This window comes from Bos javanicus, chromosome 26, assembly GCF_032452875.1.
Source record: "Bos javanicus breed banteng chromosome 26, ARS-OSU_banteng_1.0, whole genome shotgun sequence".
Taxonomy (NCBI): domain Eukaryota; kingdom Metazoa; phylum Chordata; class Mammalia; order Artiodactyla; family Bovidae; genus Bos; species Bos javanicus.
In genome coordinates this window covers 34,379,867-34,393,736 of record NC_083893.1, presented here as the reverse complement: position 1 = coordinate 34,393,736, position 13,870 = coordinate 34,379,867, and the positions used below count along the sequence as shown (strand labels likewise).

General features: G+C 43.4%; 1 protein-coding gene across 16 annotated transcripts in view; it reads left to right on the top strand.

The window, feature by feature from the left end:
• The window catches only part of ABLIM1 (actin binding LIM protein 1), a 331,575-nt gene that overhangs the window by 271,082 nt on the left and 46,623 nt on the right, over positions 1-13,870 (top strand). For 8 of the 16 annotated variants that reach the window (XM_061403569.1, XM_061403567.1, XM_061403559.1 and 5 more), the window contains 3 exons: positions 5,590-5,677; positions 9,016-9,074; positions 12,562-12,645. In XM_061403569.1, the coding sequence (XP_061259553.1) occupies positions 5,590-5,677; positions 9,016-9,074; positions 12,562-12,645 (231 nt within the window). The remainder of the gene's footprint in view (positions 1-5,589; positions 5,678-9,015; positions 9,075-12,561; positions 12,646-13,870) is intronic. The other 8 variants (XM_061403573.1, XM_061403571.1, XM_061403570.1 and 5 more) reach the window with 1 other exon arrangement.

Here is a 13,870-nt window from a genome sequence, read left to right as displayed (position 1 = left end):
AGCAAGCCTTCTTTATGTGGATGGTCCTAGAACCACCTCTGTTCAGAAGCTCATTACATTGTCTTCCTGTTATTGTTGTATGCAGTGAATCACAGCATTGTCAATGTCATCCGATCGTTCACCCTAGCATCCCTGTGAGGTGGATACAGCTGTGAGGTACTGTATGGCGATTAGCTGTGATTCTAGTTAGGGACTCACGCTCCAGAGTCAGACCACCTGGGTTCGCACCCTGGCCCTACCACTTTCTAGTTGTGTGACCAGGGACAAGTTTACTAAAGCTCTCCAAGCCTCAGCTTCCTTATCTGGAGAGTGGGGAGTAATAACCTCAGTAGGTTCTTATGAAACGAACGCCTGAATGTTTATGAAGTATGGAGAACAGCGACTGACACCAAATCATCACAATAAAAATGTTCCCTTTTACTGTCGCTGCCGCTATCAACTCCATCATCTCTACAGCAGATTTTCCAAGAGTGTGTGGTTTGCCCAAGATCACGTAATGACTCCAAGAGACAATGGACTTTTTTCTTCTTCGTTTTTATTTCCTTATTACACAGTAACATAAAAATGAATTCTTGTAAAAGATCAAAGCAATACAGAAACATATAAAGGAAGTTGTTAGGTTCCCACCTGTACTCTTTCCTCTCTCTCCACAAAGAACCACAGAAAACTAATTGGCATGCCTTCTCCCCACCTTCTCTCTGGGCAGGACACACATATAAAATCAATATAAGTATATGTGTGTGTGTGTGTGTGTGTGTCTTCTTAGGCTTAAACAATAGTAACTGTGCCTGACTTACAGGACTGGTGGTCAGTGTTGGCGAGAGTGGGGCATGCCAGGAAATACACTAGTCCTCTCTCATCGGCTCCATGAGATAAATGCTATTATTCTACCCATTTTACAGATGTGGAAGTGAAGGTTAGAGAGATTGTTGCCTTCATAGGACCACATAGTGCTGAAACTGCATTTCAATCCAGCCAGACTTACCCAGTATCTCCACACTTTTGACCACAGCTGTATGTGGCTGTATCATAGGTATTGTTTTTCTGTTTGAGTTTCTTCTCTCATTAGTTTGAACTCTTTCCATGTAAGTATATAGCTTTGCTTCATCCTTTTAATGGCTACATATGAGTCAATATTTTGTTTCACCAGTTTCTTATCTAGGCTTCTGTTTCTTTGTTCTTTGCCGTTATAAATAATCCAACACCAAATATCCTTAATACTTTTGGACACAGGTGTGAGAATTTCTGTAGAGTGGCTTTTACAAGTGGAATTGTTCATCAGGGAGTAGTGTGCACACATTAAATTTAAGTATTGCTTTCCAAAAAGAATTTTGCTCACTGACAGTATGTGAGAAGGCCTGTTTCACATTAGTCTTTTTAAAATTGAATTATTTATTTATCTTTGGCTACACTGGGGTTTACACACGCAGACTTTCTGTAGTTGCCGCGCGTGTGGGCTGCTCTCTCGTTGGGGTGCACAGGCTTTGCATCGCGGTGCTTCCCTTGTTGCAGAGCAGGCTCTAGAGCGCCTGGGTTTCAGTAGTTCCAGCGCACAGGCTTGGTTGCCTCATAGCATGCGGAATCTTCTCAGACCAGGGATTGAGCCCGTGTCCCCTGCACTGGCAGGTGGATTCTTAACCACTGGACTACCAGTGAAGTCCCTCACCTTAGTCTTCTTTTTGTCTTTGCCAATTTGTTGAAGAAAAATACTCTTCTTCTAAATTGTGTTTCCATGATTCCTGATGGGGTTGAGCTAATTCTTTATTTTCAGGGTAATCTATATTTCCTCCAGAAATTGCCTTTTGCCTATATTGCCATTTAGTGTTCATTGTAGATGCTTGTTGTATATTTTGGATAATAATCTTTTATATTTTCCTGCATTTTTGTCTTCCATGTAAACTTATAAAATTGGCTTGTCAGTTTACATAAAAGAAACTCCTGTTCATATTTTGATTGAGAATTTGTTGCATTCATAGGCTCATTTTACATAATTTGGCAACTTCACGATATTTACTTTTTCCTTCCATAAATACCATATGTCTTTATTTAAGTCTTTCATGCCCATCAGTTAGATTCAACTGTTTTCCTTGTGTAGATCTTGCACTGAAATATTTATTTACAAATGGGGACCTGTTTTCTCATCACCTAGGCTTAATTTGTATTGCTAATGAATAGAAAAACTATTGGTTTTTACATATGTGTTAGATTTTTATCTAGCTACTCGACTGAACTCTTGACTTTTGTACTTATTTCTTGTTCTTGATCTGTCACATTGGCTAGGAAAAACAGTAAAGAAAAACACTGGTCAAAGTGTACATCTCTGCCTGCTTCCTGTCTTTAATGAGAATGTCTGTAACATTGCAGCACTAAGTATGGTGGATCCATTTTATCAGCGCACAGAAACTTCTACTGCTAGCTTAGTGAGGGGTGTGCCTTTCACTGCAGACTACACCAGACTCCTGTCAAGGGGCCTTAACTGTTTCCTCTACATTTTCCTTGAGAATTCAGAGATTGTCCTCACTGCCTGGGACCTCCCAGCGTTAATCTCCCAGCTGACTCAACAGCGTTTAACACTGAGTAATATTTGCTCTCGTCCTCCCTTCACTCACCTTGGACCCGGCTGGCCTAAGGCAAAGAGTCACTTTGTGTTAACATATCCTATACCCCTCCCCCCAGATAAATACATAATGCTGTATGGATAAGAACAAAATTCCAGTTCTGGAATTTTCTGGCAGGCACCACTGAAAAGAATTCATTCCTGGCTTCTAGTTTTAAATAACTTCAACTTTTTTTCCCCACTGGGTTATCTTGAGTAGCTGACCACCATTTCACACTCTAGTGGCCAAGTGGTTTCATAGTTTGCACAGGAGGGTGTGAGAAAGAAATCACCACCTGACCTCTGACTTCCTGTGGAGATTTCACGCAGGCACAGGGTGAAGCCACTTCTAACTCGAGGCTCTCAGCACTGCCTTGCGCACAGCTAATGCAAAAGAAGTGTTTTCACGGTTGACTGAGGACATGATTTAATTGCAGAGTACATTTGATAATTTTTAGGTGGTGAGACTTTCTGCTGAACTACGAATGAAAGGATTTCATTTTGTCAGGCGTGTATTTGGAGCATGACTCTAATGTGACTTGGCACCTGTCTAGAGAATTGTCCCTGGGTCCAGTGACATTTCGCTTTGGGGAAGTCAACACCTGCTATGGTGGCATCTGTCATATTTAAGGAAGTGACATGCCCATGAATAATGCAGAGCTGCCTCAATAAAATGCCTTCTTCAGAAGACAATTAAAGTGAGACATTGGCAGAAGATTATCACATGCAGCAGAGAGGCAAGTTAGGCCTCTTTCCAAAATTAAAAAGCAGTGGATGATATCTTTTACTATGGTTTTCTCATCTTGATGTAAGCTGGGCAGATTATATTATTTTCATACTGTTTAGCTAGAAAGTGAAGTGAATTCGCTCAATCGTGTCTGACTCTTTGCGACCCTGTGGACTGTAGCCTACCAGGCTCCTCAGTCCATGGAGTTTTTCAGATACGACTACTGGAGTGGACTGCCATTTCCTTCTCCAGGGGATCTTCCTGACCCAGGGATCAAACCCAGGTCTCCCACATTGCAGGCAGACACTTTACAGTCTGAGCCACCAGGGAAGCCTGCTTTAGCTAGAAAGATCAGATCAGATCAGTCACTCAGACGTGTCCGACTCTTTTCGACCCCATGAATTGCAGCATGCCAGGCCTCCCTGTCCATCACCAACTCCCAGAGTTCACTTACACTCACGTCCATCGAGTCAGTGATGCCATCCAGCCATCTCATCCTCTGTCGTCCCCTTCTCCTCCTGCCCCCAATCCCTCCCAGCATCAGAGTCTTTTCCAATGAGTCAACTCTTCGCATGAGGTGGCCAAAGTATTGGAGTTTCAGCTTTAGCATCATTCCTTCCAAAGAAATCCCAGGGTTGATCTCCCTCAGAATGGACTGGTTGGATCTCCTTGCAGTCCAAGGGACTTTCAAGAGTCTTCTCCAACACCACAGTTCAAAAGCATCAATTCTTCAGCACTCAGCCTTCTTTACAGTCCAACTCTCACATCCATACATGACCACAAGAAAAACCATAGCCTTGACTAGACGGACCTTTGTTGGCAAAGTAATGTCTCTGCTTTTCAATATGCTATCTAGGTTGGTCATAACTTTCCTTCCAAGGAGTAAGTGTCTTTTAATTTCATGGCTGCAGTCACCATCTGTAGTGATTTTGGAGCCCAGAAAAATAAAGTCTAACACTGTTTCCACTGTTTCCCCATCTATTTCCCATGAAGTGATGGGACCGGATGCCATGATCTTCATTTTCTGAATGTTGAGCTTTAAGCCAACTTTTTCACTCTCCTCTTTCACTTTCATCAAGAGGCTTTTGAGTTCCTCTTAACTTTCTGCCATAAGGGTTGTGTCATTTGCATATCTGAGGTTATTGATATTTCTCCCGGCAATCTTGATTCCAGCTTGTGTTTCTTCCAGTCCAGCATTTCTCATGATGTACTCTGCATATAAGTTAAATGAATAGGGTGACAATATACAGCCTTGACGAACTCTTTTTCCTATTTGTAACCAATCTGTTGTTCCATGTCCAGTTCTAACTGTTGCTTCCTGACCTGCATACACATTTCTCAAGAGGCAGATCAGGTGGTCTGGTATTCCCATCTCTTTCATAATTTTCCACAGTTTATTGTGATCCACACAGTCAAAGGCTTTGGCATAGTCAATAAAGCAGAAATAGATGCCTTTCTGGAACTCTCTTGCTTTTTCCATGATCCCGTGGATGTTGGCAATTTGATCTCTGGTTCCTCTGCCTTTTCTAAAACCAGCTTAGCTAGAAAAGGACCTACTAAATAGGATCCTTTCTTTCTATTGCTTTAGTACAAACCACAGAGAAGGCAATGGCACCCCACTCCAGTACTCTTGCCTGGAAACTCCCATGGATGGGGGAGGCTGGTAGGCTGCAGTCCATGGGGTCGCAAAGAGTCGGACACCACTGAGTGACTTCACTTTCACTTTTCACTTTCATGCATTGGAGAAGGAAATGGCAACCCACTCCTGTGTTCTTGCCTGGAGAATCCCAGGGATGGGGGAGCCTAGTGGGCTGCTATCTATGGTGTCCCACAGAGTTGGACATGACTGAAGCAACTTAGCAGCAGCAGCAGCAGTACAAACCAACATTGGTCTCCAACGTCAATTTGGATGTTAAAGTTTTCAAGGTGAACTTTTTGGGGAGATGGAGTAGACTTATGTCAGGCACATGGTGTGTAATTGGCAACTATCCAGGAGAGCCTAAGCCAAGAGACAACCGCATGCCAGAAACCCCAAGAGGCAAGGCAGCCCCACGTGGCAGACACGAGCACTGATCTTTGAGCCCCTTGTGGGGCCAGTGCCATTGGCTTCAGCTTCTAAGGCTGTTGGTATGAAAAGTTTGGTCAGTCAGACAATTATCTTTCCCGCCTTAGCTTTTTTCTCTTTTCCTCAAATTGCCATGTGCAGAGAAGAGGCTGGGACAGTGCCCAGCGATAGACTGAACATTTGCTACCTCTTCTCTTACAGGCGGGTGACAAACATTACCACCCGAGTTGTGCACGATGCAGCAGATGCAACCAGATGTTCACAGAAGGAGAGGAAATGTATCTGCAAGGTAAGGTGGTCTGGAGTGGGGAGAGAAAACTGGGCTATGTTTGTTTGTTTTGAAGAGAAGGAGGCATTTCATTAGCTGCAAGGCTACCCAGATCCCAAATGAATGTAGCCAAATGTGACCTCATCAGTTAGTATTAATCAGCCAAGCAATTGACATGCTGGCAGTGAGCCCCTGAGGCTGTTAACAAACGAGTGGATTGCTTATGGATGAATGGATTGAACTTGATGCCATGGAGATAAGGCAGGAGGAAAGATCAGCTAGGCCTCAGGAACCCCCAACCCCCAGGAATATGCTTGGGAAACAAAAGATCAAAAGAGGAAATGAATGTCTAGAAATGTTACATACTGGATGGTTATAATACTTGGTTTTTCTCACTTTACTTTCCTGGGAGAAGGATTTTGGGGGGCCTCCCAGTATGCTCTTATCCAGGCTTTTAGGAAGAAGAAAATTTCATATTTGGCGAATTACATCACAGATGTTCTTCATCCCATGAAGATGAGATCGCTGTCATAGTGAAAGAGAGAAGGACAGAGAGTGAGAGAGAACACACCCAAAGTTCCTGACAGCAAAGTTGAGAGGTTTCTGATGCCAAGGAAATGCTCATTACCAGAGGGCCATTCAATTCTTTTTAATGAAAATAATTTTGAGAAATTTTCCCTATGTACAGCTATGATTAGCTTTTATCTCCTCTAAAATTCTGAAGCTTTTAAGAGAGTTTTAGGGAAGGATTCTCCTCCAGTCAAACAGTACCATCTGTGCAAGCATTTTACTATTTTTAGCTGGAAAGAGTCATTAAATAGACAAGGGCTGATCAGTAAAATTAGCAAGAATATAAGAGCTATTGCTTGTTCAGTTTGCTAATTACTGGTTCTCATTGGCCTTTGCATGTCATTTCTTCATCTCTGCACATAACACTATGTGTAGTTTTAATGAATGGTTTGCTTTGCTCTTGATTTTTGTTTTTATGAAACTAAGAAAAGTCTCCAGAAACGATTCTTGAGTACTAGATCAAAGCTTTGGCTGCTCTCCCCTTAAAGAACGCTAGCTGTATGAGAAATTGACAACCCAGACATCCTTTTTAGCTTTAGAATGATTTCTCTGAAAAAATTACAGTGGAAAATCTCGCTGAATTTTAAAGGGCCTGATGAAGGCAAGTGACAAGCCCCAAATCTGTGGTCTCATATGGGCTTTATATGACACATTTCCCCCCAGGACAAACTGTGAATCCTTGGGAGCAGTAGACAGGTGTCACTTTACATGTTCAGCATGGAGCAGATTTATTCTTCAGTTGGTCTCCAGGCTGTTTTAGATCTAATGTGTCAGTCACTGCACTCACCATCAAAGACCCAAGAGTGTATATCACCCCAAGAGTGTCTGCTAAGAACTGAGACTCAGGGCTCTGGGTGCACCTCTGTATGTTCACAGAGTTCTGCAAGCTGAGTAAAGAGGGTGATTTCAGGCTGTACACAAGTACAGCACATTCATACTATAGATAAACAACGCTGGGAATTTGGGCTATGTTCCGCATTTGAGCATCGTGAATCTTTGATGGAGTTGGGCTCTGGTGTTCTTTGCCTGTGCTCTCAGCACATCCTTGAACAATGAGCAGCTTCATCTTCCCCAGCATCTCATGTTCTCTCTGGCTTGCATTCCCTGTGTGTGTGACCTCTGGAGGACAGTTCAATGCCTTGTGCACCCCCAGGGTTCTGGGCCAGGATGTCCACTCAGTAGAACCTCTGCAGTGCACCCTGCTCCGCTTCCAGCCCTGCTGCCCACCCTACCTCCCCCCGGCTCTCCACATTAAGAGGATTTCTGTGCTTTGAAGCCAGCCTCAGAGTAAAAGCCAGTGCTGAATGGACTATGTGTCTGTCTGGCTTTGGTTTGATTTTTTGGCCCTGGGTTAAGCAAGATAGAAATGACTGCTAAATAGGGATTAAAGTATTATTCTGATATAAAATGTATTTACACTGTCATCAATTTAATAGTATTTTTAGCTCAGTGGTGTAAAATAATTCAAGAGTTATTTTAATTTGATAGCTTTTCAGGAGAGAAAGAGTTCAACAGTGAAATGTAAAGCATAAAATATTCATACAGAGACTCATATTAAGTTTATATCATTGACATTGTCCTGCACAGACAACCTCATGACTCTTTTAACAATTTAAATGTAGCCAGAATAAATTTACAAATTTAGGCAAAAAAAAACCAACTGTTTTCAACTTAGTAACTATTTGCTGAAGTCTTTTTAAGTCCCTCTTCAAATTCTTCCACCATTCCCACGTTTGAACATATTCTTGTGTGAACGTAGGACTTACATGTAGACCTTAGCCATGAATTACATACATTGTATACCTAGGCAAAAAAAAATTGCATAGGCAGGCATTGAATTCTTATAAGAAAAGAGCTTTCTATTGGATATAAGTGTTTTGCTTAGTTCTGTGATACTGGTACCATCCAAGAAAGTGCCTTAAATTCCTGTAAAGTGAGGCATTGACCCAGGACCAGAAAACAACACTTAAGTAGTAACTTCACTAGTTTAAAAGTAAAGACCTTTTAAAGTTAACTAAAAGGTTAAAAAGTTAAAGGAAAACTTGTGGATTTGTAATGTAAGTTTCAAACTTTCTGCTAGTTGGATTGATTTCCTGTGTCTGTGTAGGTAACTGTATAATTGAAGCAACAAAAAAAATTTGGTGCGTTTTGCTTCTGGATATAGATGATCTGGTTTGACTTTATTGCCCTCATCTAAATTGCTTGGTTGTTTTGATGTTATATAAACATGGCTTATGGCTTATATTTCTGAAATTAAAAGTAGATATTGGGAAGTACACAGACATTACTTTTAAAGAATAATGAAAATGAAAAATGAAACTTAGTTGCTCAATACGGACTCTTTGTGACCCCATGGACTGTAGCCTGCCAGGCTCCTCTGCCCATGGAATTCTCCAGGTACTGGAGTGGGTAGCCTGACCTTCTCCAGGGGATCTTCCCAACCCAGGGATTGAACCCTGGTCTCCCACATTGCAGGCAGATTCTTTACCATCTGAGCCACCAGGGAAGTCCCCAAAGGACAATGATAACATTTGGAAAAAAAAAAAAAAACACTGCCCAGTTGAGAACTAAATGTCTCTTTCATCAAGACACTCTTGTGCCAAATGAGGGGCCTCTGTGGGCTAGGATTATAACTGTTAAGAACAAGCTCAGACTAGACGCAGAAAACTCACCTGGAATTTGAGCTATCATGGTTCACTTGGGCACAGGGCCTCTCTCAGAAGTTCTGTGTAATAGGACCGTGGCTGCTTTCCATTTCCTTTACTCTTAGACGTGCATTGTCTTTCCAGGTTCTACCGTTTGGCATCCCGACTGTAAGCAATCAACCAAGACTGAGGAAAAGCTGCGGGTAAGGAAGGCTTTGGCACTGTGACGGCAGAGGTACTTGCTGTCCATCGTGTTGACGGTCACTGATTCTTGGGACTGCAGTTTGGGTGAAATTGCTTCTTAGGACTTTTTTTTCCCCTTCTATCACAGACCAAGTAGAAAGGCCATTTGGCCAGAAAAAGAGGTTTCCTCCTACCTTCCATTGATGGTGATTCTTGTTTCAAGTGCTTGTGTTAGACAAAATAACCCTCGCTTCATGAATCAGGTTCTTAGGAAAGCATTCAAGGGGCAAAGTCAAGTTCTAGTCACCAATATCTGGTGACTTCCTCACCAGAGGAGGATGTTTTTTGTACTTCATCCATCACATCACTCAATCCAAACTCTGCAGCCATTGCTCAGCTCTTGCTACATTTGATTGGCCTCTCAAATCCAAGTTCACCAAGTAGCCTCCATCTCCAAAAGCTGATGATTTGTTAGATAAAAAACCTTTGGGGAAAATCATGATGAGCTCAGACGAGTCAGTGGGAACAACTGTCCTTGATTGTTTTTGTAACTGAAACCTTAGGTAGCATCAAAATATTTTCAAAACTCCCTGGAACATGGATCACACGGAGGATAGACTCTATCTTTCACCTGTTTTTCCTTTCTTTCCTTTGGTTTTTTAGCATTTCTCTCAATTCTAAAGCCTTTCCTTGATCTTAGTCTGTTCTCAGATCACCACCAGGAGACAATATTCTACCTGTTTCAGAAGCAAAGAGCTGTACACAGCTACAAGGCCATGATCATAATCTGTTTCTTACTCAGATTCCCCTAGTTTTTCGCTTGGGCTATGAAGTATTTTTCAGAGCAGTAATCAGACTAGACCCCAGTCCACAGTCCCTCCATTTAACTACCTTAGTGGTTCCCTTTGAAACAGCTGGACTACACCACCTGGTGTTTCAGGGAAAAGAATGGACCAAATTTATTTTTTGAAGCCATGCTATAGATGAGATGGTTAGGTAGCATGACCAACTCAATGGAGATGAGTTTGAGCAAGCTGCAGGAGATGGTGAAAGACAGAGAAGCCTGGTGTGCTGCAATTGATGGGGTCACAAAGAGTCGGACACGACTTAGCAACTGAACAGCAATATTCTAGAATGTGGAATCATTTCTTCTTGATCTGCTGTTAGCAGTTGCAAGAAGCTATATATGTGATCCCCAGCAGTCACACAGCTGCTACATCATTGTGGCCTGATTACTAACGTGTCATTTGTGAAGGAGTGACTTGGCTTCAGAGAAATGATTATCAGAAACCCCCCATTTTTTTTTTGGCCTGCCACCCCTGGGAATGACAGCTCTTATTTTCATTTTTCAATATCTTTTATTTATTCCCAGTGAAGCTCTTGTCTGCCTAGAAGCTCTATTTCCTCTGCTTTTGTTTTTTCAACTGGCATCTGTAAGATCAGATGGAGATATTTTGTCATTTGCATAATTTAGAAACTTGTCCCTTGCCTGTGACCCTGAATAAAAACGGATGTCTTAAAATTCAGTTAACATGAGCAGACTTAAAGTGGAGGGGGAAAAATCACTTTTTCTCAAAATAATGAAGTAAAGACCAGACAAACTGGAGAGAAACTTGTTCACCAATATTAGGATGATTTGCGGAGAAGGCGATGGCACCCCCTCCAGTACTCTTGCCTGGAAGATCCCATGGGTGGAGGAGCCTGGTAGGCTGCAGTCCATGGGGTCGCTAAGAGTCGGACACGACTGAGCACCTTCACTTTCACTTTTCACTTTCATGCATTGGAGAAGGAAATGGCAACCCACTCCAGTGTTCTTGCCTGGCGAATCCCAGGAATGGTGGAGCCTGGTGGGCTGCCGTCTATGGGGTCGCACAGAGTTGGACATGACTGAAGTGACTTAGCAGCAGCAGCAGGATGATTTGATCCCTGTTTTGACATAGAACTTCAGCTCGAGCGTGTGTACCTAGCCCTCTCATCTGTCAGTCAGACAGGTGCACGCTGGAAGTTGCCAGCCTCTGGGATTTTTGATGACTCATGGATGCTTTGAAGCGGGTTATCGTTATAAAATGCTGGCACCTTAAAGATAGTGCTTACTGTCACTTTAATCACAGGAATGCAGAATTCACTGTGTAACTTGTAGATGCTCTCCCCAAACCAGCCTCGTAGCTAGTGGTCTGCACTGTCTTTACAGTGTTGCCCTTGGTGGTTGAATAATCATTTTTATTCCATCCCTGATGAAGTCTTCTGGGAGACAAAGAGAGGAATGCTAACGAGGCCAGACTGAATGGAATGTGTCCTTTCTCTGTAAGGACTGCTTGAATTTGCAGATTGTCCTACTAAAATGGCTTCAAAAAAATCAACCCTCCTGATCGCATCTTGATGGAACTCTTTGGATAAGATTATGAAAACAACTAGTGAGATATTTCCACTCATTCTGGCCGAGAGGAGCTGTAGTTTTTTCTCCCTTTAGTGAAACTTTTTTCTCCTAAAGCCAGCATTTACCACTTGGGAGGTCTGGCCGGCCCCCAGCTCACTCACTCGGTAGTATGGGTGATGTACCTCTAAGAAGATGAGGTTCTGATGCACCCCAAGTGGGGCACATGTTGATGCTGATGGGATTTAAAAAAGAGGCTAGATTTTGAAGAAGGAGCAACTCTTGTGCTCTCTTAAGGGTGTGTCTATGGAGGACAGCCTTGAGCCAGGACTTTCAGGCCTTTTTCCCGGTGTCACATCAGTTCAGTTACCATAGCAAAATGAAAATGTTTTAAGGATCTTTCAACAACCCCACTGAGTAATCCACATTCTCCAGATTTCAAGAACTGGTGGGGTGTTTGTAATAACAGAGTCTCAAGAACATCTGTCAGTGGCTTCATTGGCTTCTAACTCTTCATATGTAAGAATATTTCAGCCAAAATAAATGGAAAGGAATGATGGGGAGGGGGAAGGTTGGAACATAGGTAAATATACTGTAACGTAAAGACCAGTTAGGGAATTCCCTGTAAGTCTCATTGTTAGGACTCGGCACTTTTACTGCTGAAGGCATGGATTCAATCACAGATTGGAGAACTAAGATCCCGTAAGCCACGTGGGGTGGCCAAAAGAGAAAGAAAATGAAGACCAGTTACTATGCTTTCAACATGGACTTTAAAAATACACACACACACACCCCACCCCCGACTAAAGTGATTCCACATCGTTGCTGTTGTTTAGTTGCTCAGTCATGTCCAACTCTTTATGATCCCAAGTACTAGCCCACCAGACTCCTCTGTCTATGGGATTTTCCAGGCAAGAATACTGGAGTGGGCTGCCATTTTCTCTTCCCAGGGGACCTTCCCGACCCAGTCTCCTGCATTGGCAAGTGGGTTCTTTACCACTGAGCCACCAGGGAAAACCTGATGTCACTTATCACTTATCGAATTAGTTTTCCTAAAGGTATTTTTGTTGATAGTGTTTCTGAATTGAGGCTATTTCTTTCTTCACTCTTCCCTTTTTCATGTTTCACGACAGCCCCCAAACATCCGTCGATCTCCGTCTGATTTCTTTTATCCCAAAAGTCTGATTCGACGCACAGGACGGTCCCCGTGTCTGCAGGTTGGCACCATGTCTGAGCTGAGGCTCGGGGCCGCTGTGCCGGGGGCCCCAGGCTTCTGTCCCTTTTCCTCCCCTTGCTGCTCTCCCCACATAACTCTGGGCTCCCGTAGAGGCAGATGCTTTTTCTCACCCCACGGAGTGCATCTCACATTCTGATTCTGGCTGTTTCCTGCTCTAGACAGTGTTTTCATTTAGAGTGGTGGCTAAAGCATTGTCTTCAGGACAGCGAGCTCATTGGAAACCACTGTTTCGGTCCTGTACTCTACTCACACATTTGTTCGCTGAACAAATATTTGCCAAGTACCCAGGTACAGTAAGGAAGAAAAGACAGGTACATAATTATTAAAAGATATTGAAACATATCACAGCATAGGGATCGTAAACATCAAGGCAGGTCAGGTGAGGGAAAGGGGCTCAAGGGGCGCTTCCTGGGAGAAGTGGTCTCTGAGTTGAGTTTTGGAGGCTGGATGGGATTTGAACACATAGAGATGATGAGAAAGGGGTGGGCCTGATGAAAAGAGCAACAGAAGTGTGGAGCTGGGGAAATGCAGTACTTGGGGAAGGAGAGGTTTGGCTCGAGGAAGGAGTGGCAAAGTGGAAAAGAGAACAAATAAGACTAGCTACAGCTCTGCAGAGGCGAGAAACTGACATACTCTCTCAATGGCTCTCCTTAAGAATCCCTGCCAAGTAGCTGTCCTGATTCCCATCTTACAGATGGAAAGACTGAGACCATCATAGTGAACTAACTTCCCCAGAGTTCTCCCAGCGGTTAAGTGGAAGAGCTGAGATTGGAGCCGGTAACTCATGTTCTTTCCACTGTCCTACAAGGGCAGAGTGAGAGAGAGAGCTGGGAAGACACAAAGAGGAGAGCATGAAATACTGGCCAAGTCTGATGGTGCCCAAGGAAGAGACAGGGTGTAAGGGCGGCACCATCTTTCCAGAGCATCCCCTGGAACCTGGGAGAGTCCTCAGCCAGCTCTCCAGATGAGCAGCGAGGCAGGAGATTGTGTTCCCTGCACACGCTTGACCTTCTTTCGGGGTTTCTGAGAATCAGTTGAAACCTTGGCCCGTTAAGTTACAAGTGACTTTCACGGCCCCAGCTCTGTCCAGATGAAACCCATCATGCAGCTCTGTTGACACTCAGGGTTGCGACACAGCTCTTTAGTCTGGGCTTGACGCCCGTGCCTGTTTTCTCTGCCTGCCAGAACTGCACGATAGCCCAGGA